Source organism: Sciurus carolinensis, chromosome 1 (assembly GCF_902686445.1).
Source record: "Sciurus carolinensis chromosome 1, mSciCar1.2, whole genome shotgun sequence".
Classification (NCBI taxonomy): Eukaryota; Metazoa; Chordata; class Mammalia; order Rodentia; family Sciuridae; genus Sciurus; species Sciurus carolinensis.
The window spans coordinates 7,679,679-7,705,705 of NC_062213.1; the positions used below are offsets into that span (position 1 = coordinate 7,679,679).

At 42.1% G+C, this 26,027-nt stretch overlaps 1 protein-coding gene across 1 annotated transcript in view; it reads right to left on the bottom strand.

The window, feature by feature from the left end:
• The window catches only part of Khdrbs3 (KH RNA binding domain containing, signal transduction associated 3), a 168,275-nt gene that overhangs the window by 32,969 nt on the left and 109,279 nt on the right, over positions 1–26,027 (bottom strand). The window contains exon 7 of the mRNA XM_047560381.1: positions 15,942–16,024. Within this exon, the coding sequence (XP_047416337.1) occupies positions 15,942–16,024 (83 nt within the window). The remainder of the gene's footprint in view (positions 1–15,941; positions 16,025–26,027) is intronic.

The window sequence follows — 26,027 nt, forward strand, 5'->3', positions numbered from 1 at the left end:
GCCATTTGTGTTTCTTCTTTCGAGAAATGTCTGTTGAGTTCTTATTGATTTTTTTTTAGTGTTTTTCGAGTTTTTTTTTACACGTTCTGGATATTAATCCCTGGTCAGGGGAGCAGCTGGCCAGATTTTCTCCTTTTCTGTAGGCTCTCTTCAAGCTCTTAATGACTTCCTTTGCTGTGTGAAGATTTTTAATTTGATGGCATCCACTTGTTGATGCTTGTCTCTTCTTGCGCTTTAGCAGTCTTGCTGAGGAAGCTGGTGCCTACCCCAATATGATGATCCTTCAACCCTACATTTTTTGCTAGCAGTTGCAAGGTTTCTGTTCTAGTTCTTAAATCTTTGGTACATTTTATTTGTCATTTGTACAGAGTGAGAGATAGGGACCTAATTTTATTCTTCAACATATGGATTTCCAGTTTTCTAAGCACCATTTGTTAAAAAGGCTATCGTTTCTCCCACATATATTTCTGGTACTTTTTCATCTATTTGGCTCTTTTTTAGAGTTTCCATCTCAGCAATATACCCATTAGTTCACTTATGATGTCTGCCCATTGTGCAATATCTTTGAACATATCTATTATATCACTTTTTAAAGTGGCTGGAAATTCTAATATCTAGGCTACCTCTATCTCGTTCTTTCTTCCTTTTTTTTCTTTTTTTTTTTGGTATCAGGTATTGAACCCAGGGGTGCTTATCTGAGCCACATCCCTAGTCCTTTTTATTTTTTATTTTGAGAAAGGATCTCACTAACTTGTTTAGGGTCTTGTTAAGTTGCTAAGGCTGGATTTGAACTTGTGATCTTCCTGCCTCAGCCTCCCAAGCTGCTGGGCTTACAGATGGTACCACTGTGCCTAGCTGTCTAATTCTATTGATTATTTTCTCACTCAACTATTACATTTTCTTATCTCATAATTTTTATTGAATATTGAATGTTTTATGAAAACGAAAAGAGAATTTAAGAAGGTATTTACACCTGCAAAGGATATATCTCTTCTGCCTGTTAGTTGCGGTACTTTCTATTTTTGCTATAACACATTAAAAAGTTTAGCAATTTAATACACATTACTGATCTTCAGTTCTGTAGGTCAGAAGTCTGACGTGTGTCTCACTAGGTCACAGTTTAGTTGTGAGCAGGGCTGTACGCCTTCCTGGAGGCTACACAAAAGAGCCTATTTCCCTCCCTGCCCTCTCCAGCACCTCCGGACAAAGCCAACCTGTGGCCACTCCCTCCATCTTCAGAGCAACGGGACTGAATTTCTCTGGAACTTTTTTTGCACTGCCACATATTTTCTGACTCTCCTCCTCCTGTCACGAGCAGCCAAGCCAGAGAACCTGCCTGGATCTGGCTTGTCAGTTCTGGACACCCATCCCCAGAAGAAATAAGGGTACCCAAAAGAAAAATGAAGTTCATGTATTTTATCAAACAGTTAGATTATATCTCTTTCATTCCTACAGAAACAGAGGTTTCAATTTATAGAAAGAGAAGCCAGGTGCCATATACATGTAGATCTGGTCAGCAGAGAATGGCCTCACGCTACCCAGGGGCTAGCGTCATCTTCATTCTCAGCATGAGGATTCTGGGAGTTCTCGCTCGCTCTCTCTCTCTTTTTTTTTTTCACTTCCTTTTCACTTTTGTGATTATAAATGGCCTGTCAGATATTCCAGGATAATCTGCCCATCGTATGTCCTTACTTAAACACACCTGTGACGTTTCATCTACAAAGCAAGGTGACATATCCACAGGTCTGGGAATCAGGGTGAGGACAACTCTGACAACCATTATCGACCTACCAAGTGGCTTACAGGGCACGATGGCACGTGCAGGCAGCAGTCTTGTGCAACCTCACAGCTTTAAGTGTGCAAACGCTTCCAATGGTGCTAGTATTGATGTCAGGTAGAAAATTATTATGATATATTCTTTAAGAAGTTGACTTTTTACTAAGAATTATTAGAATATTTATTCTAAAGGGAAACAAAAGATTTCTATTCAGCAGATCTGAACTCATGAGTTGAAGCAGAAGGAAACTGCACCTGTCAGGAGGAGAGACACCGGAGACAGACTCCCATCAAAGGGCTCTGCAGGCACTCCTGCTCCTTCTGAAAACTCCTTCAAACCTTAAGTCATCTTCTCCACGCAGCTGACCATGCCCAACATGCTTACCACTGTCAGCATCAGAATTTAAGCTTCTTTAGGAAAGCTTGAAGTATTTGGTCATCAGTACTTCCTAAGCAACTAGGATAATTTTTGGTACACAGTAGGTACTTCATAGCTGTTAGGTCAGAAATGTCATTTATGTATTTATTTATTTGTTTCAGAAAACAAATATTTAGCAACTATCTGCTAGATGTTCTACAGGTTCCCTCATTTATACAGTACTTACTAGTCAAGAGGAACAGTTCTCAACCATGGCTGCTTATCAAAATTATTGTAGAGTTTTAAAAAAGTCAACAGACAGCTGGTCAAGACTCAGCCTGGAAAACAAGAAGCTCGGGCACAGGAGCTTTAAAGGTTGCAAAGTTCCCATGCAGCCCAGGAGGACACCTGCACTGCCAACCTGGCCGACTTCTCCCTGCAGCTTCCTACAGCGGATTCAACAAACACAGACCTGACATCATCAATTCAACTGAAACACAAATTGCTTTCCTGCTCAGTACTACACCAGGTGTTGGGGACAGAGGAGGAAGTAGAGAAGGCACCCTGTCACTGAGGGGCTCTTCACTCAAAGACGACACATTCTCAGTAATCTAGGAGGTACTTTACTGTGGCAAGCTCACCTTAAAGACGGGCTTATGCAACATGGTCGAGGGGATGTGAGGTGAGGAAGATCAGGAGGGTTCTGGATGACCTCACTGCTGACCCTAGGAACTCCAGCTCTGCCACAAGCAATCTGGCAGGGGCTGAAATGTGGAGGAAAGCGTACTGACCTGTGTATACCATTCTGGGGAATTCTAAATGCCACGTTAACTTTAAAAATGGCATCTGAGCCAGGTGCAGGAGCACATGCTTGTAATCCCAGTGACTTGGGAGGTTGAGGTAGGCAGTCTCAAGTTCAAGGCTGACCTCAACAACTAAGTGTGACCCTCAGGAACTCAGCGAACCCTGTCTCCCAATAAAATATACAAAAGGCAGGTAGCTCAGCAGCAATGTATCCTGGATTCAATTCCCCAGTACTTACTTACTAAATAAATGACTAATAAATAAGATATGTGAAGAAAATAACAGGAGGATCCATGAAGATTTTGAATGCATTAAATTTACCCTCACAAGTTATGCTCTAATTTTTTATGGAATCCATCAAAGTATAAATGAACTACAACTGAACAACTGGGAGCAAGGCTGGATGCATGAATGAGGGCCTTGTGATGAGGCTACACAGAACTGTGGCCCAACCAGAAATGCCTCTGAGGAAGGGGGTCCTGGATTTACCCAGTTAGCTGCTTGCATCAGCAATACTGTCACATGGTATGACACCCTCCAAGACCGCAGGTCACTCCCCCACACCCAATCTCCTTGTTTTTGAATCACCACACATGCTTGCATCCCTTTAAAATCAAATTTTTCATGACCACAACTGCAAATCATCTAAGGGGGCAATCACTGTCATGGAGAAGAACAGACAGACTCCCCTGGAGTTGTATGACCACGTGATATGTGCACCAACTGCCTCGAAATTCTGAATCTAAGGCATTTACCTAGGAGGGTTTTAGAGGAGGCCACAGAACTTTAATGTCAGCTACTCTAGCATCTACAGCGTGTGAGGCACCAACGTGCTCTCTGTGTATGAACTCCTTTAAACGCATGACAACCTGTGACCTGATCACACTATTAACATGCAGTTTACGTGAGAGACTTGCACAGCCCAGTGAAGTGAGTTGCCAGAGTGGCAGAGCAGAAGCTGAGTCGATCCAGGCAGACCAGCCGAGACAGCAGAGCTCTTCATGTCCATCAACGACACCTTCCTTCAGTCTTAACTGAAGCACTCTTTTATTTCTAATACTATGGCTAAGTTTTTTCTACACCCAAACTGTATTACCAGGCTATCTATTGACATGTGCTCTTTGTGATTTTATATCAACTGTCTCTAAAACATAGTAATGCCTAAGACTACATCCAATGAAAAAGACTGCAACTGAATTTGAGAAATCCTTCAACTTTGCAAACTTCCTAATCAACAAACATTCATCTTCATGTGGTGCAGCACTCCCCGTAAATGGTAGGTTTAAGGAACACATGAAGTTTTGATGATTGATTCCCTACTTTCCCATGTATGTGTCTACTTTTTGATCCATCACAGAACATTACACAAAAGCATTAGAGAAAGAAATGACCAACATAAAAGGAGAAACCATTACTGCTTCTAAGCATGCAGTGTGCTGAGTCAGGCTGGTGGTACTATGGAGCAGGGCCAGACACGGTGGATGCATCTGCCACAGTCACTGTTGAGTCCTAAGAAATGCCCGCAGTCAACAGGTGAGTGAAGGAAGACACCTTAACACTGGGTGTGATGTGCCAGCCTCTGTCCTAAGCTGTTTAGCTGTATTCTCTCCTTTAAGCCTCACACACATCCTGTGAGGCAACAGGCACTGTTACTGTTCCCACTTTGTAGATGGGAAACTGAGGGTTAGTGAAATATCCCAAGCACAGCTACTAACTCGTGAGGTCTGGTCTGCCTGACTCCCAAGTGTATGCATTTTACGTACATGTGGGAGACAGAGCATCCTACCCCAACTTTCAGGAGATCAGATGGGTAAAAACATTGGGTACACACACTTTAGGAAACTAACAAGAGAGACTAGCAAAAATAAATGTACAACAACTTGGTTATATTAAAAACTTGGAGGTAAACATTTAACCATGATAACACATTGGTAACTAATGAGAAAAATGGGGATAGAATAGCAGCTACCATTCGGATAGCCACTTACCAGTATGTAAACATTTCCACATTAATCATTTAATGTAACCGTTACAACTCCACAGACATCCCCACATCAACATGCCCCAGTTACTTTTCCCCATCTCATTACCCATTTAATTGATCGCATCACAATCTACTCAAAGGTAAGTAAGAAACTCAGCCCAACACCTATTTCTCTTGTCTTCAAATCTCAGGAGCCTTTTCTGTCTTCAAGAGCTCTTAATGCACTCACTCTTAACACTCACTGCAGTACTGTGAATCCAGACGCTTCCGGTGGAAAGAGAGTCACAGGTTAATGACATTTTAAGGTCCCTAGGGTAGATTCATAAATCACCTTCCAAAAGAAAGGTCCCTTCACAATGAAAAGTAAAAGGGGAGAATATGATCTGTACCATGGTGGAGTTATTTGCTTCTAAAGCTGTGAGCCCAATAAATGAGGTACGAATAGGCTAACCCTTCAAGCACTGGAATTCTCCATCATGAACCATCCCTCAAAAGTAACTTCAGGATTTGACATCTGTGCTTCCAACACATTTTGGGACTCTAAATAGAGTTATTTTTGTTATTTACTGGGGATTGGATGTAAGGGTACTTTACTACTGGGCTACTTTCCCAGTGCTTTTTAATTTTTAGTTTTGAGACAGGGCCTTGCTAAGCTGTACATGCTGCCCTCAAACTTGTGATCCTCCTGCCTCAGTCTCCTGAGTGGCTGGGATTACAGGCATGTGCCATTGTGCCAGGCTAAACAATTTAATTTAAATAAGTCTTTGATCATTTTTTATTTCACAAATGGGGATCAAAATGGCATGCATTAGTTTCTTCAGCTTATTTGTTGGGATTTTTACCAACTGGAATCTTTCTCAGGAAAGATTAGTAGTTTCTAGGTGCAAGAGTCTCTCAGAGGCAGTGTAGTAGAGTGCCGAGGCTCCTGGTCATGCTTTGAGAGTGGCCGGTGCATGGATTTCCTCACTCTAACATGGCATGATTAATAACATGCAGGAGGCTGGGAATAGCTTGGAGCAGTATGTGGAACCTACTGCATGTTACTGCAGCACACCGCTGACCTGCTGTTGAGTTCATTACACTTGCTACCTCAAACAATTTTCCACGTCAAATATTATTGTTACCACACTACAGATGAGGAAAAGACTCAAGTAACCTGATTAATCATACTGTCATGTATATCTGAAAAGAAATAAAAAATTGTACAACTGAGTTAGAAAAGATCACAAAGCCAAGGAACTAACGGGACAGGGATTCAAGCTCAGGTTTGCAAGGATTTATAGTTACTGCTTTCTTTACAAAGTCACACCACCTACACCGAGGACTCAGAAATTCTTAAAAAGTTATAAATAAAATAATTCTTTCACCAAAGAATATATATGAAGATTTGTCAGAAAGATTTTGTTAGAAAGCAATATACATTTTAAGAAGGCTTGAAAAACAGAGGAAGAAACATGGAGAGAAGCACTAGTGAACTTTATCTTAGTGCTAAACCAGAGTCTGATAACCAGCACGTGCACTCTCCTCAGAAGACTCGTCACACAATCTGCATTTGGTAACAAGCCTCTTTTCCTGGTGCTCGCTCTGCGTGGCATCTGTCACTGCTTTGAGTGGCTGATCACAAGTGCCACTGTAGTCTTCTCCATGCTATTAAGCAGATGGCAGCGCTAAATCCAAGTGATGTAGTACACCCCCGGTGGACTGTTTTCACACACTGCCATTACTCTGCAATCCCTCAGTGACAGATCTCATGTACCCTCAGGAACATGAAGGGGCGCGCTGACAGAGGCAGCTGACGTACTGCCACTAGCACGTCTCTGCCCAGCGGTGCCTCCGGACACACCTGGAGGTCCAGCACAGACTCCAGCAGGGAGGCCAGCACTTCCGGTGCTCTCCACATCGACAGCATCCCTGTTCTTCATGTTGCCCTGCTTTCCTTCCAGAGAAGCAGAAGAACGGGGACTTGCTCCTGAGGAGAGCTGGGCATGAAGCCCCTCTTCTCAGCTGCAGGGCTTGGTCAAGTGCAAATTCATGGGTCTCCTTAATCATAAAACTAAGGACTGACAGTCCTCCTGAGGGATTGGGAAGGACAGGCATGAGAGCACTTGCTGAGTACTCACAGGTATTTGATTCTGTCAACATTTATTAACAAATCTTGAAAAAAAAATCCCTTTGTTTCCCACAAGACTGATTCTGAGAAACTTCCTGATGAAGCTACAAAGCCTCTGGATTTATTTCCAGTACAAGGGAGGGATCAAGTGTACTTGGGCAACAAGGTGGTCCTCAGACTGATTTAGTAAACTTCCAGGAGCAGCAGCCATCCCTCACGTGGACGTGGTGTTTGCATTCATGGACACTCTAGGACCTCTGCCATCCCCATGTACACCTATTCTATTAGAAACTGAATATTACTCTCTATACTGACTTTCTTTAAATTTTAATGAATTTACTATGATTCAATTATAGCAATAATATTCATAAAAATCATACATGCAAGAACCAAATTTACTTTTTCAATAAAAAATCCGATATTTAAAAGAATGTGACCACGTATATCTGTACATCTAAAATCACAGCAGTGATGTATTCACTGGTCTTTGGAAAGCCCTGCCATAGCAGGTGTGGTAGTGCACACCTGTAATCCCAGCAACTCAGGAGGCTGAAGGAGGATTGTAAGTTTGAGGTCAGCCTCAGTGACTCAGATCCTTGACAACTTAGTGAAACCCTGTCTCAAAATAAAAAATACATAAATATAAAGAGCTGGGGATGAAGCTCAGAGGTAAAGCAACCTGGGTTCAATTCCGAGTACCTCCACCCTGCCCCACTCTGCACCCTTATAAACAGAAGAAAAACACTAGCATAATGGAAAGAAAGAGAAGCTTGAAGTTCATAGTGTCACTAAGTGTGTGACCTGAGCAACTTACATAATCTCTATTTTCTCAAGAATAAAATGTGATGATAATATCCACCTTTTCATGTTAAAATTAAGATCAGAGGAGAAGCTTCATTCTTAGTGGTGACTAATACGTTACAGTAGCTGGTCAATGCATGGTAATAACTATCAATATCAATACTTGTTATCACCTTGGCCTTGGGCTGCTTCCTCGCTTTTCCCTGTCAGTCCTTAGCGTCTCCTAAGCCCATCTGCAGAGTTCCTTGTAATCTCAGTATCAGGGAAGAATTCTGCTCTCAGTTTAGCAAGCTCTCACGTTCTGACAGTGGCTGGGCTCCCTGTGCCCACCCTCCCCAGGGCCATCTGCTGGCCTGGCATGCCCTCAGCCCCAGTCCCGCTGAGTCAGGGCAGAGCAGGTCCTGTGCACTGTGACGTTTCCATCCACGGACACCCGCTGGCTCCGTGGCTGGGAACTTCCTCGTGCCCGTGTTGCTTGCACTTGAGCCCGTCTGTCTCCTTCACCGGGTCCCCACATCCATCACCAGGGAGCTAACAGTCTTCTAGCTGTGCCTGGACAATGTCACTGGACGCTTCCCTTCTCAACAGCAACGAAGCGTCAGGTTTCCACCACGGACCTCCCTTTTCACTTTCCTCAGGTCTTCTACTGAGAAGGAATTTACAGGTATGTGGTATAATTTGGGGTTATCTCTGCTTTTTGACACTAACTAACTAGTACTGTATTAGGAACATGTTTGTTGATAGCTTACAAGGCTCAGTTTGAACTAAGAGGTTCCTTCAGGAGTTGTGCAGCAAGCTGCCAAAGATCCAAAGGGCCAGACTATGTAAAAGCACACCTGATAGGCTGGGGACGCCCCTGCGGTGCTGCGTGCACTTGGCGGCCGGGAGGCCCTGGGATGGCTGCCTCAAAGGAAAAAAAACACGTCTGACAAAAAGTTTACAAGGATGACTGAAAAACATTTTAATCTAGACCAAATCATTACATACTGATTTTAGAAGTCCTAAACAGCTAATCCCTAATACAAAGTGTTATTTTCCAAAAGACAGTATTACTGATGGTTAAATTGTAACATCTTCAGTTAAACAATAGTTCATTGCTTCCAAAGTAAGAATTCTAAATTTTTTCAGACCTCCACAGGTCAGCTCTGGAGAAGAATTAATTGGATCCATACTGCTACAGCTGCCAACAGACAGCCATAAATGAGAGAGCAGGCGCAAGGTAACATTGATCTCTGTCTCACTGCTCTCCTGGATTTGACGTCTGAATACACCAGGAGCATTCTCAGCTTCTGACAACTTCCATCACTCTTTCTATTCTGTTTGGATGAAGGGGCTTTATCCAAAAAAGGGTGTTGCTTTGTCATAAAAAGAGTCAATTATTTTATAATATAAAATTTTTCTTAGATGGCTGATCAGACAAAAACACAGACTCAAGTACTTTTCTGCTGTGTATTGGGAAAGTTGCCAAATTGCTCGATTCTCGGTTTCCTCGTAAAGAAAAAGCAACCACGCAGGGTCATCATGACAACTGTGGATGACACATATGAAGGAGGTGAGATGGCTGCGACCTAACTTTAATAAGTTTACTGCATCCTCCAACATAACAGCTGCAATTCTAAATTATTTTTTCAGGAATTTGAAGTATTTTCATGGAGGGAAGTGCTGGGGAGTGACAGTGGCCACTGTATTGTGTACTCCATGTATGTACAAATATGTAACGAAAATCCCATCAGTATGTACAACTGTAATGCACCAATAAAAAATGTGGGAGAAAAAAAATGAGACAACAACAACAAAAATGAAACAACAAAAAAGTATTCTCATGAAAATCATAGAGATTTGGAAGAACGAAACATACTTGGAGATCCTATGGAACCACAGAGTGCTAAGGAAAATTAACACATGAGTGAGGAAGTAAATTGGTCCTGAAGCTGAATGTACTACACCCACATGCCCTCAGGGATGAGGAGAACTTCACTTACTTTATGATCATTACAGGAGTCAAACACTTCTTTGGAGACTTTACAATTATTCAGAAACTGACTAAAATATTGTTGACTGTTAACAGAAATACAAAGGAGACATCGAGTGTAAACGAATTCCACCGAGCTTAGAATGAGATGGAAGCATTTATAAGCCCTCTCTAGGCATCAAAGTCATGGTATCTGCAAAGGTTTGGTCAGGGAGGCAGGCCAGGGCAGGGCCTGAGGGCTGAGGACATTACCACCTGCTCCTCATCCACTGAGGCTGGGTGTCCACAGGAAGTAATCAATGATTGCTTTTGAGCCAGTGTATATTAGAACAATTCCAATATCGTAAAGACTAGTTTATATTTCTATTCATAGTAATCCTGTCGACATCTTGCTATTCACTAAATGTGTGAAATTAGATAAACAATGTTCTATTTTATACAACAATATCAGCATTGTTAAGATCATTACAAAAATCAATGGGGCAGTGCAGCTGAACATCAGTGGACTTTGATCCCTTGGTAGTACTGTCAAATGTACTCTAACACAGAGCATGGAAAATTCGGAGAAGAGAATTCAAATTTGTAAAACCACCTGAAGAAACTTTCGGCAATGTCCAGTGTCATGAAATGATCAGCAACTAGGAAGCTTAAAAGCCATTTCTGGTTGAGCATGGTGACACAAGCCTGCAACCCCAGAAACTCAGGAGGCCAAGGCAGGAGGATCACAAGTTCAAGGCCAGACTGGGCAATTTGGTGAAACCCTGTCTCAAAATAAAAAAATGGCTGGGATGTAGCTCAGTAGCTAAGCACCCCAGGTTCCATCCCCAGTACCAAAAAACAGTCACTTCTGAAAGGAGCACTTCCACCCAGCAGGTAAGATACAAGGGGCAGCCCTGTCCCCTGCTGTCTCCTTCTGCTTTGTTTTCAGGTGAGCGATCCTGACTCCCAAGTTATAGCAGATACAGAGACCAACCACAGCGCAGGGAGAAGTCTTTTGCCAGGTATGCTGTTCTCCGGGCTCTCGGCAGCCCTCTACCGTCACCCAAGTGCTTGCTCTTTGTAGACACCTGTGTGAAGTGGGAGGCAGAAGCTATGAAGCCCTGTGGCAGGACTCAAGGCCGGTCCACGCGGCCTCCCTGTGCTACTGACTTTACCTGACTCCTGGCACTAGACCTCGAGCAGAGGCAGGAGAACAGGTGACATTCCTTCTACAGTTACCTACGAGCTTTCCTGTCTCTTTCGATCCCTGGGCCAACGTTCAAATAGAAACCAGAAGTTACTGCTGGTGTGTAGCTCGTGGTAAAGTGCTCACAGGCATGCACAAGACCCCAGGGTCAGTCCTCAGCACCCTAAATATCCCCCCAAAACAAAACAAAAAACTAACAGCTTAACATCATATAAATTGAGGCAGAAAGGTAAAATAGCTTGCCCCAAATCCACAGCCAGTAAATGTTAAAGCTGGGGTCTGAAGTCGGGTCTGTAGGAGTCTGCAGATATTCATCTCCAGATGTTGTTACAATGCACCTGTATAAGAAAAGCGTCTCTGAACTTGTAACTGTACTGGCCTACGTGCACTGCAATGTTATGGCTACATCTTGAAGTATAAAAACTAAAATGGAAATTTGAAGGACACGAACATGAGTGGAGACTCTCCACTGCTCTCTGTTCCCAGCAGGTCTCTGCCTACTCCGGGTGAATGTGCCCAGCCTGGGGAGCACTCCCTGTGCTGTGGAGCCAGAGACGGGCTCTGCCAGCACTGCTCAACCCAGTCCTAAGGAAAAGTAACAGCCACATCTGTCACTGAAAACCTTCTAGTTGTCACATTTAAGAAACAGTAAAAATAAATGGGTAAAATTAATTTTAACGATGCACCTATTTTACATTCTTTTTCTTCATATGAAGTCTCTAGAACCCAGTGTAGTTTTACACTTGCTACACGTCTAGGCCACATGCCTGATGCCCCATGTCCATGCTAGTGGCACCCACAGCGGACAGTGCGGGGTCAATCTCTGTTCAGTGCTGTCCTACATCAGGATGTGTCAGGTGACACCAACAGCCTTGTCTTTAAGAGGCAGGGCTAACTAGGAAGTCCTCAATTGCACCTGTGACACAAGAGGTACTTTCAAATTTTGAACACAGAATTATTAAAGTATGAAAGTAATTTTATAGACACTAAAGTGTCAAAATCAAGACCATAGATATTACATAGTATAATCTACCACTCAACACCTGAGACTATATGTTCCTTAGAGCACGGGATGAGATGATACCTGCTGAAAGGATTTAATATAAAGTGGGAAAAGCAAAGTTCTTAATTTCAGTAGTTAAGTCTACAACTTTACTATGTAGTGTGAATGAAATTCTGTTTAAGACAGCCTAGGCCTGATAAGGCAAAACTCAAATCCAGTTTGGATTTAAGCATAATGCCTAAAAGATTAAAAAGCATCATAAATATTAGGCATTTTAATACCGTATAAGAGAAATACAAGTAAGAATTAGTTGCAGCAACTGAAATAAAAACTATGGCGAGGGAGAGAGGAGGCAAAGGAGAACAGCACTCAAGAGAATGCGTGGGGACAGAAGGAGCTGCACCTCCGCTCGGCCTCGAGAGGGTTTATAAGCAACATGACCTCCCTTAACTTCATTCAATGGAGACATGTTCAGACTGAAGGGAGAGACAATTTACTAAAGTCCATGAAATAGTGCCAGTCACAAAGTAGTCACTCCATAACTGAAGAGGACAGTGAGGCTGAATTCCTTGTTAGTGCCCACTGGTAAATACTAGAGCTAATTCAATTTGGTTTATATGAGGCATTTACAAGGTGAGTTGCATTGAAATGAGGCCCTTAGGGGTGGATTCTAACTAATTTCTACTTTTTTTTTTTTTTTTTTTTTTTTGAGATTAGGATCTCACCATGATGCCTAGGTGGGCCTTGAACCTGTATTCCTCCTGACTCGGCCTCCGTCTCTCCAGAGCTGGGATCACAGGTATGAGCCATCACACCCGTTTCTGACTGGAGTTCTTAGAGGAGAAAACAGGGAAACACAAAGACGCTAGGGGTGCGCACACAGAGGACGATCCTGTGAGGACACAGGGCAAAGGTGACTGTGTGTAAGCCAAGGAGAAAAACCTCCAGAAACACACCGTGCAGCACTTTGATTTTGACCTCTCAGCTCAAGAACCATGGGAAAATAGATTTCTGTCACTGAAGTCCCAGACTCGGCACTTTTGTCACAGCACCACTGGCAAGCTAATAACAGCACAGGACCCAATTCCCCGCCCAACTCCACGACAAGGGCCCTCGCTTCAGTCGCCACTTGGCGGTGTGGAGCAGCTGGGAACACTGTGAAAAGAGCGGTGGGCTCAGCAGTGGAGGCTCCGAGCTGCTCCTTTGCTTCTCAGTGTATGGTTTCAAGCAAATCATGCAACTTCTCAAAAAAGAGATGTCTATTGTGCATATTACTTGGATTACTGAGTGACTGGTGTGCCCAGCCAACAGTGGCCTCTGCACTGACCACACTGCAGTGACCATGTGATTTCCTACTTCTTCAGGTAGGACAAGCTGCAGCCCTAGAAAGATCAGTCTGAAAAGGTACTTGGCTGTCTTGCAGGATGCTTCCCCTAGCGAGTCTTTCCTGACATTTAAGGGCTTATAATTTATAATGCACACGCTTCTTCACTGGTCTGCCCCTGGGCTCGCCATCTGCCAATCCAGGCTCTACAATGTCAGCTAATTAATTTCTCTAAATTCGAGTCTAAGCACATCATTTGCTTGTGTGTAACTCTTCAGGGCTTCTTATGACGGCCCTGAGGAGGGCACGCCCCTCCTCCGGCCTCCTCGCCCTCTCCCCGCTCCTCCTGGGCATCACATGCTCTAGGGGACATGCCCGCTGCTCCTCCCGTGCACACATGCCATAGCCGCACTGAAATGATGATGCTTTTGTTCCATGTCTCTGTGTCTGCCTAGGCTTGCTCTGTGGAACTTGCTTCTCTGTTTGTCACCTGGGGACTTCTACTTATCCTTCACCTTCTCAGGGATATGCCTCCAGGTTCCAAATCAGAATTCAGCACTGTCTTTTAATGGGAATACTGAATTTCTCCTCAGGGATTACCATACTAAGTTGCATTTAAATATGTGTGCTCATTTCCTCCCGGCCAGGGAGGCTTTCAGGGATAAGGTCTTGTCTTGATCCTTCCTCTGCAATCATCAAGCACAGTGCCTAACACAAAATACACATTCAACAAACAGTGACTGAATGAATGACCCAAGGAACGGGAATGGATGCTACAGTCAGTCATACTACCATATCATCACCGCTTAAAGCAAAAAGACCACAGGCTCTGTAGGTCGGGTTCCCATTGGGGTTAGTCAACTACTTGCCTGAGCCTCAACTTCTCATGCACAGTAATTCTTGCTACCGTCTTTTGGACTGAACAAAACACGGTCAATTCCATGCCTGAGAACAGGCCCTAAGTCCATGCAGGCTCCTTCCCGTCGTCTGTTCGCTCACCAGTGTTGACGCTGTGGCATCGCCCTCCTCCACAGACCACAGCACTCAACAGGGCAAATGTGTGAACCTGGTTCTTTATGTCAAGTATCAGAAAAGCAAGAGGCCAGGAGGAACTACACTCCTGCACTGCACATGCACTTCATTAGAGCTGCCCTCAGCTCTTGGCCTCTCAATCACAGATGACCACGGCTACTGCATGGGGGACAGGACTGGAGCCCACGAGGGTCAAACAAATCAAATACAAATGCACCAGCACAGTGTCTGGAACACACCAGGTCCTTAAACCACACATGCAGTTCAACCAATGACATGTCAGAAGTGCACCATGCACTCGGCAAATGGTCTGGAGGTGACAACTTGCTTTGCCAAGATATTTAGACAAAAACTGAAATACCTGTGAATGTTTATGTTATTAAACAAAATCTGAGAAAGACCTAGTTATCTATAAAGAGTACGGAGCTTCCAGTTAGAAGATCCGACCTGGAATTTCATCATTCCACTTACTGTGTGATTTTTAGCAGATGATACAATGCCGTGCTGCCTTTCCTCCTCTATACAACAGGAGCAGCACCACACCTCTACAAACATCTCCTCCAGGGCTCAGGATGTGCCAGCTCCAGGGCTCCACAACGCTGGGAGGGCTGCTACCCCGCACTCCGCAGGACACAAACGTGATGCCCAGACTTGCATCAGAAAGAGCAGCTGTCAGTTGAAGTCTGAAGGCTGCTTAATTATTATAAGTTAAAAAGGAAATGCTTTGTTGGGAGCAAAAATGAAAAAATTATAAGTACCCTTGTCTGCCTAGGCATCACAGTGAACAAGTAAGAGAACCTGGGTAGTCCCAGCTTGAGGGCCACCATGCAAGTTCAAGTGGGAATCTATCATCCATCAACGTGAGTACAGAGGCCATGTTCTCTACACTTCATAACCGCTGCAAACCAGCACTCTGTTTTATGTGTGCCTATCTCTGCCCTCCACTCAAAATTGTAAACATGAAGCAAAGGTTTCCAGGCATTTAGGGAATGTTCTATGCAGAATAAACACTCGTTTCACCAACCAATCAACATCGAGGGACGTCTCCACGAGAGGCAACTACAAAGCCTGTTCTGATTCTGATGAAACTTATTTCTGGGTAAACACTGCTTTAGAAAAGCAATCAGAACCAACTCACTATGCATGAGGAGGAATCTGAAGTCGTTAGGAAACAGGAGCATTGCTGCTAAGAAATCAGGAAGTTCTATGAGCAGGAAACAAAACGTCTGGCACCTTCATCTTCAGGCACTAAGGGCATTTCTACATTTCTCACATTATTTTGGCCTTAAGGCTGAATAGTCACATCCTTTGAGGCTGTTCCTTCTTGTTCAGAATACTTTGAATGCTGAAGTCAAATTTTTATGATAAATAAAATTTTTGTTTCCCAAGCATGAATGCTTTAACAGAAAAGTACATCTGGGTGGGTTAATACATGTTAGTTGGTAAAACAGACAGTGATTCTCTGATGAGAAGAAACAAAAAACAAAACAGGTTAAGTCAAATCACTCTCACCTACTGCCTGTCCCATGGCCCAGAGTACACCCAGGCAGAAGGCAGGAGTCCACGGGACTGGCAGCGAGGACGGACTTACCTCTGAGCTGGAGCACTGTAGCTGTTCTCGTAGGAATCATAATTCTGTTCATCATACGCAGTGCTGTATCCATCGTCGTAGTCCTAAAACACAACAGAAACACAAAGACATTCAGAGAAAAATATTCTGGAAAAAAAATCATTATACTTTTAGTACATTTTTGTTAAATCAGCTAATTCATGTCTAATTAGAGTATAAAGAAAAATACAGGAGAGACTTCAGCACAGATGGTAGAGTAAGAAACTCCAAAGCACCAAAGCAAAGAGATATCAAAAAAACAAAAACCGCTAAGATCACCATTTTCAGGATGATGAAAATTTAACAATGGACTGCAGAGATTTAGGGTGCACTTTCTTTTTTAACAAATGGCTGAATCTTGGTAAGAGCAGCAGTGAGCTTTGTGATCTCTAACTTGGCCTGCTGCTACCTGCAGCCTCACTAGGCAGGAGCTTGTGCACCAACAGCAGAAGAGGCAGCAGTGTGGAGGCCGGGGAGGCGCTCAGAGCTGGGCTGGAACTCCTCCAACCAACCCCAGAACTACCTGAGGTGACCCAGCTCCGGGCTCACCCTGGGCACAAAGCCTATCTATCCTCAGGGTGTCTCAAGAAAAGGGTTAGAAGCAATTGTTTTACAATTTTAGCTGTCTAAGGTAGTGTAGAAGAACTGGAAAAAACAGGCTGACCAAAACACTTAAAAGGAAAAGAGGGGGATGAAATATCCATATAAACGTTGAAGAACTCTGAAAACTAGAAGGCCACATCCACACCAGGGAAGGCTGGGACCTGAGGAGACCCAGAGGGCTCTCTCCTGAGACTCAGCACTGGCAGGAAATGGAGGCTCTCCCAGAGCTAGTTGCAGATTGGGTGAGAGGTGGATGTGAGTGCCAATATAGATCCATAGGCGCTGGGTAAATCTAGGTTTTTAGGCATTTAATGAAATCTCTGTCCACGCAGCAGTTGAACACTAAACTTCAGTGTTAATACGTGATAAATAAAGACGTTACAGAATTGGTTTCGAGAAATCAGTAACACATAACAAAACTGACAAACCCTGTAAAACTTGATTTTATAGTTGATAAATTATATTAAAGTTTTAACAAAAAAAGACATGCAAAGAAACATGAAAAATGTTTTCTATAAAAAAATTCAATACAAATTGTCCCCCGAAAAGCTCAGTCTGAATTCACCAAAGAATTTAAGATAGCTATCTTAAATTGAGAAAATGTTTCACTTGCAGATATGCTTTTAAAAAACCACTGTGAGGAGTCCTTTCAGGCAAAGGAAAGGTCAGTAGCTTGAATCGACATGAAAAAACAAAGAATACTGGGAGAGGTAAATATTTAGGAAAATAAAAAAGAGAATATAAGCTAGGTGCAGTGGCACACTCCTATAATCCCAGCGGCTCAGGAGGCTGAGACAGGAGGATCATGAGTTCAAAGCCAGCCTCTGCCAAAGTAAGAAGCTAAGCAACCCCGGGAGACCCTGTCTCTAAATAAAATACAAAATAGGGCTGGGGATGGGGCTTGATGGTCCAGTACCCCTAAGTTCAATTCCTGGTATCAAAAAAATAAAAGGATTATAAATGAATTCTTGTTTATAATTCTGCTATCTGATTTGAAGTACACCTGCGAGAAGACATAATTATAAATGTATGAAGACATAAGGACATGACACCAACACAATGGTGGGAGAGAATGCAGCTGTAGGGAGGAAAGTTTTTATGTACTGTTAAAAAATACTTTATTATACTTTATATTAGGTAGAGGGGAATGTAAGGAGGGGAAGGGGTATGGGGGTAGGAAGGATAGTAGAGTGAAACAGGCAGTATTACCTCATGTACATGTATGACTACATGACCAATGTGATCCTACAATATGTATAATCAGAAAAATGAGAAATTACACTCCATTGATGTATGATCTATAAAAATGTATACATGCATTCTGCTGTCATGTACAACTAATTAGAACAAATTAAAAAAATTTTTAAAAATTAAGTGGGTACAATTCTAAAATCTCCATCACTCTGTAAATTCGGATGTAAATTGTAATTCCCAATGTATGTTTAGAAAATAATACAAAAACAAAAATTTAGAAAAGTAACAAGGAAAGTCAAGTGATACAGTAAAAGAACAAAACAAATAAAAATAAAAACACCAACTAGCATAAAAAAGGCAATAATTACAAAAGACACAAAAAACAAAGAGCAAGATGAGAGATGTAAATCCTGCCTTATTAGTAATTACAGCAGAAAAAAAAAAAGGATTAGATAAGCTAACAGGCTTTATCCAAGGATAGGCTGCCCACAAAAGGTACATTTTGGATTCAGAGATAAAAACAGGTTAAAAGAAGAAGGGTGAAAGAAGATATACCATGAAAATAGTAACTTCCCAAAAGAGCTTGAGTAGCTATAATCCTAAACATCAGACAGAACAGATTTTAAGATAAAATTTCTCATTAAATTTGCTAAAGATAGAAAAGCTAACCCAAAACAATTAGCACACATTCCTAATAACATGAGGCAAAACCCAGCAGTTCAAAATGCACGAGACAAAACCTAGCAGTTCTGAATAACCAAAGAAACCATCACACCTGATAGGCATCTATAGGACACTACACCCAATCAAAGTAGATTATGCATTCATCTCAAATGTACATGGAACACTCTCTAGGGAAGATCATACGTTTTCCCATTTTTAAAATTTACAGCAAAGTTGAATTAGTAAAAACAAGGTACTACTGGCAGAGACACACGGATCAATAGAATAAAATTGAGAATTCAGAAATAAGCCTTTGATCTTTGCACTCAATTCTTTTTCAACACAGGTACCAAGACATTCACTGGAGGATGGAATAGTCTTTTCAACAAACACTGCTGGAACAACTGGATGTCCACATGTAAAAGAATAAAGTTGGATTCTTACCTCACAACACATACAAAAATCATACAAAGCACATCACATATCTAAGGATATGAACCAAAATTATAAAATTATTAGGAAAAAAAAGCATAGGTATAAATCTCTGTGATCATAATCAGTCACTAATTCCTTAGATATGCTGCCAAAAGTACAAATGGCTGAAGAAAATATAGATAAAACAGTTAATCAAATAAACCTTTATCTTTCAATAGACACTAATAAGAAAGTTAAAAAATCTAATAGTATTGGAGAAAATATCTGCAAACCATATATCCGATAATGGTCTAGTATCCAGAAAATATAAAGAACTCTTACGACTCAACAATTATGACTCAACCTAAAAGAAACACCTAGTTCCACTGGGGGTACATTTCAAACTCAGCACAAGCTGAAGACATAAAAAAGCATGCTATGGTTATTTTAAAAGTACAGTGGAATTTTAAAAATTCTAGAAAAATGATTTTTCTGTAAGCTCAAATAAGATGTGTGTCCCTGGATGACATTTAAGTCCATGAATGTGTAAATGTGTATGACTGATTCTGAGTTCCCAGGGTTAATTACGCAGTGACCTTGGATTTATTAGTATTTTCTTAATATTAAAATGAACTTAGAAATAACATCTTAGAAAATCAATATTACCAATGTAAACTGAATTGATTGAAGAGGGAGGATACATGAGACTTCTTCAAGAGGGAAATGTAGGCTAGTTATAAGAGAAAGCATCTAGGGTCAGATGAGATTCTGCAATTTGGTCTCAATTTTTCCAAGCTCATCTATTTACCAGAATCTGCTTTTTTACCTTTAAAATGCAAATTATTATGAACACTTTTTTGTGGGTGTGATACTGTCAGTAGAATCCAGGACTTTCCCACAGCTGCATAAGCACATCGCCATTGAACTACACTCCCCACCCCGTTTTTGTACACAACTGGGGTACACAACATTCATTGTACACAACTGGGGTACGACTACTGTTTCTCTGGTTGTACATGAAGTAGAGTCATGCCATTTGCATAATCATACAAGTACACAGGGTAATGATGTTTGTCTCATTCTATTATCTTTCCTTCCCCCGCCCCCCCAACCCTCATTTCCCTCTACACAATCCATCCTTCTTCCATTCCTTTTTGAAACGGGATCTCTCACTGAGTTGCAGAGACTGGCTTCCAACTTATGATCTATCTGCCTCAAGACTCCAAAGTAGCTGGGACTGCAGACGTGTGCCACTGCCTGGCTTCTTAGAAGTATTTTGAAGGAATGAGAAATGATAGACACATGTGTGCACACATTCCACCACAATGCCTGACACATGTGAAGAGTTTGTAAAGGAGAGTTACTACTCATTCCAGTGCAGTGTTACCCAGGCAGATCTCTCCCCCGGATTCCTCATACAGGTCACAGATGAACATCAGCAGCCGCTACTGCTGTAAGGGTTAGAGCCCAATGACTGGTTCTGAAGGGATTGCCTTACTCTCTTCAATTTTAAAAATTGTACATATTGTACATATTTTAGGATACCATGTAATGGTTTGCTAAATGTTTAAGGAGATGGAAATGCTAATTGCTCTGATTTGACCATTACACATATTCTCTTTTAAAAACATTATTAAATAAAAGAACTAAATTCATTATGTGTCTTAGAAAAACAAACATCTAAACAGAAAGTCAAAGTGGAATGCTTCTGATTTTGTACAACAAGCACTAACGTGATGGAAGAGTACTAATTTTGTAGGCTTAAGACATGATACATAAATGTGTGCCTATATTTTAAAAACATTATATTACAAAAGATGAACTGAGTATTTGTTCTGGGCTTTAGAAACAACATAGAATAAGAAATGAGTACTCTTTAAATGGGGAAAGGCAACAATAAAAGTTAGGGATGAGGTTACAACATAAATGCCAGCCACCAGGCTCCCCAAGGAAGCTAGAGGTCAATCCCTAAGCTGGCTTGCTCTGCCAGTGGCCCATGAGTAAAGAAAACTGCAGTATTCTGAGATGATTCTGGTTACCAGGGAAGCAGCAAAATGTAAACATAAATTCGGACAAATGAATAAAATTAAAGGAAGCTGGCATCTCTTAACAAAAGGAACATTACTGTTTATAAAAAAAAATTTAAAAAGTTCTCATGTTGCACCCTCCCCAGTTTCTGGCAGCCAGCTATATGCCCTGGATGGAAAGGATCTGCAGTCTAGTGGGTTCGCTGGCATGAGATGGGGTGGGACAGAGATACAGACAAGTGAGGAGACAACTAAAATTCAAACGTCCAAGGTAAGCACTGAGGTGGGACGGACTAGCCCAGTTGGCGGAAAAGGGGAATGGGAAGGAAGTCTCCCGGAAATGTCAATGTTAGAGTTTAGTTTCAAAGTACAGAAAAGCAAAAGCTGCAGGGGAAAGTCATTAAAGATCAAAGCCAGGCAGAAGGAACAGCAGGTGTAAAACAACGGCAGTACAGACAAGCCCTTCTCAAACAGGGAGGCACACAGCCTGCAGGTATCTCGTGAATGCAAGTGGAGGAGAGCAGGAAGAAGGCGCTGAGAAGCCACAGACCAGGACATGAAGGACCCATCAGAGAATACAGGCTGGGATTCCCAGCCACACAATTCACCTGTGTTCGAAACTTCCCTCAAAGGCATGTGGGCCTGCAGCAGAATGGCCATCGAGAAGGCGGACTCACAATGAGGCCATGGCACCCTGCATCCAGATTGGCAAAATGTGTAGATGATGGTTTCTTTAGTAATTTGTTGGTAGTTTGGAAAGAATGTGCTTATTTAAAGAATTAAGATCGTAAATGACTACAATTTCAAAAATTCACTAAAATACCAACTATCCACTTTTTTAACTCTACAGTTACATCATTTAGTATCACCTCAATTATTCAGTTAGTTGTTATGATACTAGCAATTTGTTTCAATTTTCAATTTGTCACTGAATTACTAACTTTAGTGTTTCATACTGAAGACTGAAAGATTGAACCTGCAGTTCTCACTGAATTTATTTCATAATGATGGGATGCTCAGATGGGATGAACCAGATGGCCAACGTGATAGCTGGGATGCCATGGTGGTCCAGGGGAGAAGCTCTGAAGGACACTGAAGAGCCTGATAATTCCTCACCTTGGGCATGAAGAGGAAGGGATAGGTGTGACAGACTTAAGAGGTAAAAGGGATATTTTGAGCTGGCTGGAAGGATAATGGGGTGGCGAGGCAGTGAGTGCTGATCCTGTCCAGGCAGAAGGGCCTCGGGTTGGCCACGCCTCCTGGGCAGTGCTTTGCTCACAGGTCCCACACTGTTTCAGGAGTGGAAGCAGGGGGTAAAAGGACGGCTGCATCCTGACAGCAGGACACCTCTGTAGGCTTCTTCCAGGGGAAGCTGGGTAGTGGCTTCCAGTAATCGACATGCCTGGTTTCCTCAGTTTCCACCACCTGAGGATGGCTAGAGCTCTGAAGAAGCAAAGAAGCACTCAGGACAGAAGGGAAGACGGGTGGGAAGAGACCATGGAGACGGGTAACCTGCAGCCTGAAAGAGTGTCCCCATGTGCATGACTGTGTTGGGCAAAGGCATCGATGAGACAACCCACTTCCTCCTGGAGCAGGGACAACAAGCCAGCCAGGTATGTGCAGCAGGGGGAGGCAGGCACGTGTGTTGGGTCCACTGACACAAGGTCTACACACCACGCAGGTGCCACAGCCTGTCTGCAGGGACTGGGAAGCTATGACAGAATTGAGGGCTCATTTGAGCTTCATCCCCAAAAGTTCACTAGGCAGACAGGATGAGTACAGAGGGAAGCAGCACGTGAACTGGAAGAGGCAAAAATGAAGCTGCCATGCAGACAGGTCACCACATCACAACTGGAATGTTCTCTACGAGAACATACAGAAATGCAAGAAATCACACAAGATTTCCAGTGTAAAGAGAATCTGTCAGCACACTGGAGCAGTGTCAACGGGGAAACGTAGTGAGTTCCAGCCCAGGTTCTGGCAAGCTTCTTGACGGATAGATTCCAAACTCAGATGTATGTTTGAACTAAATCTTTAACATCCCTTCTATACTATATTTTATTATTCCACTTGGTTATATATTGAATCATAACAATACTTTCACTATTTTTAAAAATTCCTACTTTAGCCTCAGAAGAATGTAAAGGCGAATTTTTATAATGTTAAATGATGTAAATAAGAAAAAATGAGCAACCATTTCAGTACTCTGGAAGATAAGAAGAGTGGAGAGAAGAGACTGCTAAGCCCCAAGTGCCTAGTCCCAGACTACCCTGCTCCTGTGTCCATGGCCCTTTCTCATTTTAACCAAGACTCGGCTGAGTTATTTTCTGGCTGATCGTCCCTTTTGTTCCTGACCACCCAGGGCCAGGGCTGGCTCTCTGCCTGCCTGCCATGAGGCAGGACCTCGCCCAGGCCCTGGAAAGCTCTGCCTGCCATACCCACCCTCTCCTCCCCGCTGCCCTCCCAGGTCACTTGCGGTAGGCCCACCAGGAGTCAAGGCTGAAGCAGACTCCTCCTCTGTGGCCTTCTAATAGTTGCTGACGTGCATCTGCAAGGCACCTGCAGTTGTTTCGTGGCTCCTCTCCATCTCACTACTCTTCCAGGGTCTTAAAGGTAGGGACCAGACTGTGTTCTACTCTCTGGCCACAGGAAGCACACAGTCATGTCTGCTGAGTGAATAAAGAGAGGAACTAATTAACAACCCAATGGCAGGAAACTATTCTTAGAGATGACTGTGAACTAAGCAGCTACTACAGATGATCAGTATATATTAAATTATTATACATTATGGTAAGGAGAACTCTCCTGTGAAACATTAAATATCAATCTTACATTCCCTTCCCTGAGGAAAAAATTCCCTTTGGAACTCTATATTCTATTTCCAAGAGTCAGAACCCATTATTAAACATAAAGAAGAGTCAGATGCAGTGGCGCATACCTGTAACCCCAGTGACTCAGGAGGCTGGGGCAGGAGGACGGCAAGATCAAGACCAGCTTCAGTAACTTAGCAAGACAGTTTCAAATTTAAAAATGAAAAGAAAAAGTGGTAAAGTGCCCTGAGTTTCATTCCTAGTACTACTACCCTTGAACACATAAAATACAGAATAAACGGGCACCAGGAATGAGTACTTCATATTCTTGCCTCATTAAAAGGGCCATGCTTGAGAAGAAGCTACACATCTAAGTTTTTAGCTTATAAATGATACTAAACTGGCAGTTCATCATCTGGACAGAGGGTGGAAGCCAGGCTACAGGAAGGGCAAATGTTCTAATACAGGCAGAGTCTGCAGGTGCCACTCCTGATCTTAAACCTAAACCAGTCTACTGCTAAGCACCAGAGAAATCTTGTGTTGAAAAGAAGCTCTTCTGGTTGAAGGGAACAGCATGACCTATTTAATTCTATTTCAGTTACAAGTAAAATCAAGTATAACAATTTTACCCAGGAAAAATTGTTTTCATATATTTTAAAATCATATTTAAAAATATGATTTCAGTTTTGAGCCCTTTTCAAAGGAAATAATTATACTATGTGATATAAAACTTTAATTAGGGTAATAAGTGGTCATTTCAAAATATAACAAGTTTTTATACATAATATACTCTTAAAAGCTTAGTTAAGGCTTACAGAGATTATTTTGAGTTTACAAAACAAAAAGCTAAAAAAGTCTTCAGAAATTCATTTTAGATGGGGTTCTGGGTAATATCTTTGTTAATACAGTATAAATCATTAATATTATTAATGACTATCAATATATAAACCAAGCTATTTTAATAATTTAAAAATCATTATATTAATAATTCTAAATAAGAAATCTTTCCCAAGTCATTCTAATTAAACATCATTTATTTTGTTGAATCACTTGCCCAGTAGCTTATTTCATGGCTGTCAGGAGTATGCTACATGGCTTTTGAATGAATGTCACTTTTTCACATCAGTCTTTATAGAGTATGGTGATGTGGCCTAAGTCCAGCTCTGTCCACTTATTAGCTGTACAACTTTGAGAAAACTACTAACCTTTCTGAACCACGATTTTACAATTTTTAAAATGGGAATCATAACACAACTTCTGGATGTTTCAAATGGTTGTGGGAAGATTAACAAAAAAATGTAAAAATCATTTGCACAGTTCTTGTTCAATGAAGGTAGGTCTGTTTTATTTAAGACCTATTCCTTATAACACTCTTATGTTCGGAAAAAAAAAAAAATCAAAACTGCCCAGGTATTTATCTTGTAGAAGGTGATGAATTCTTAAAATTTGTCTAAAATTCAGTATCTGCAAGTCCATTCTGCATATAATAGAACTTACTACTGTGAGTTTTAGATAAAGAACTTACTGACCAAGATTAGCTTATTCACATTTATTTGCCATCTTATTCACATTTGAATACAGTCTTAAAAATACACCTATGTTAATTATTCATAGAACATCATCTCCTCTCTCAGGTCATATCTGAGGCAGAATCACATTTGTTTGGATTTTTCAAACTTGCTCAATGAACAGTAAAAAAAGAATGAAACAACAATGAAGCTAACCCAGAAATCCCACAAACCAGGGAAGGAAAAACTGTGAACAGCAACTAAAGAATATGATATTTAATCAGAATCCTGTAAAGACGGGGAAAACAGGGAATAAGTGCATTTTAGAGTCCATACCAAGGTGGCACCATGCTAAATGAAGTTTTTCACACCCCGGGGCAGACAGTTGAACACCTGCCAAGTGCCAGGCACAGGCACTGTTTTGAGCACTGGGGATCAGCCTGAAACACACAAAGCGCAACACAAGCCTATGTCCTCATGGGGTTTATGTTCTAGTAGGGAAGCACGCAAACAAAGTGAATTTCAAATATATCATATGTTAGATAGTGAGAGCATGCACGAGCCAGGGCAGGTCTTCCAGAGACGGGAGAGCAAATGTGAAAGAAGAAACGGAACCGGCCACGCAGACTGCAGGCTGGGGGATAGAGCATTCCATTCAGTAAAAAGAAGGTATGCAGAGCATCAGGGACAGGGAGCTGCAGTGGTGTACCGAGAGCTGGTGCCTCTGGGGCGTGACCGAGTCCAGGAGTACTGTCCAGGGAATAAGACTGATGCCCTTAAAGAAGCAGCTTCAGGGTGCCCAGCCTTCAGTCCTGCACCTCCCTCTTGCCCTCATGCCATGTGAGGACA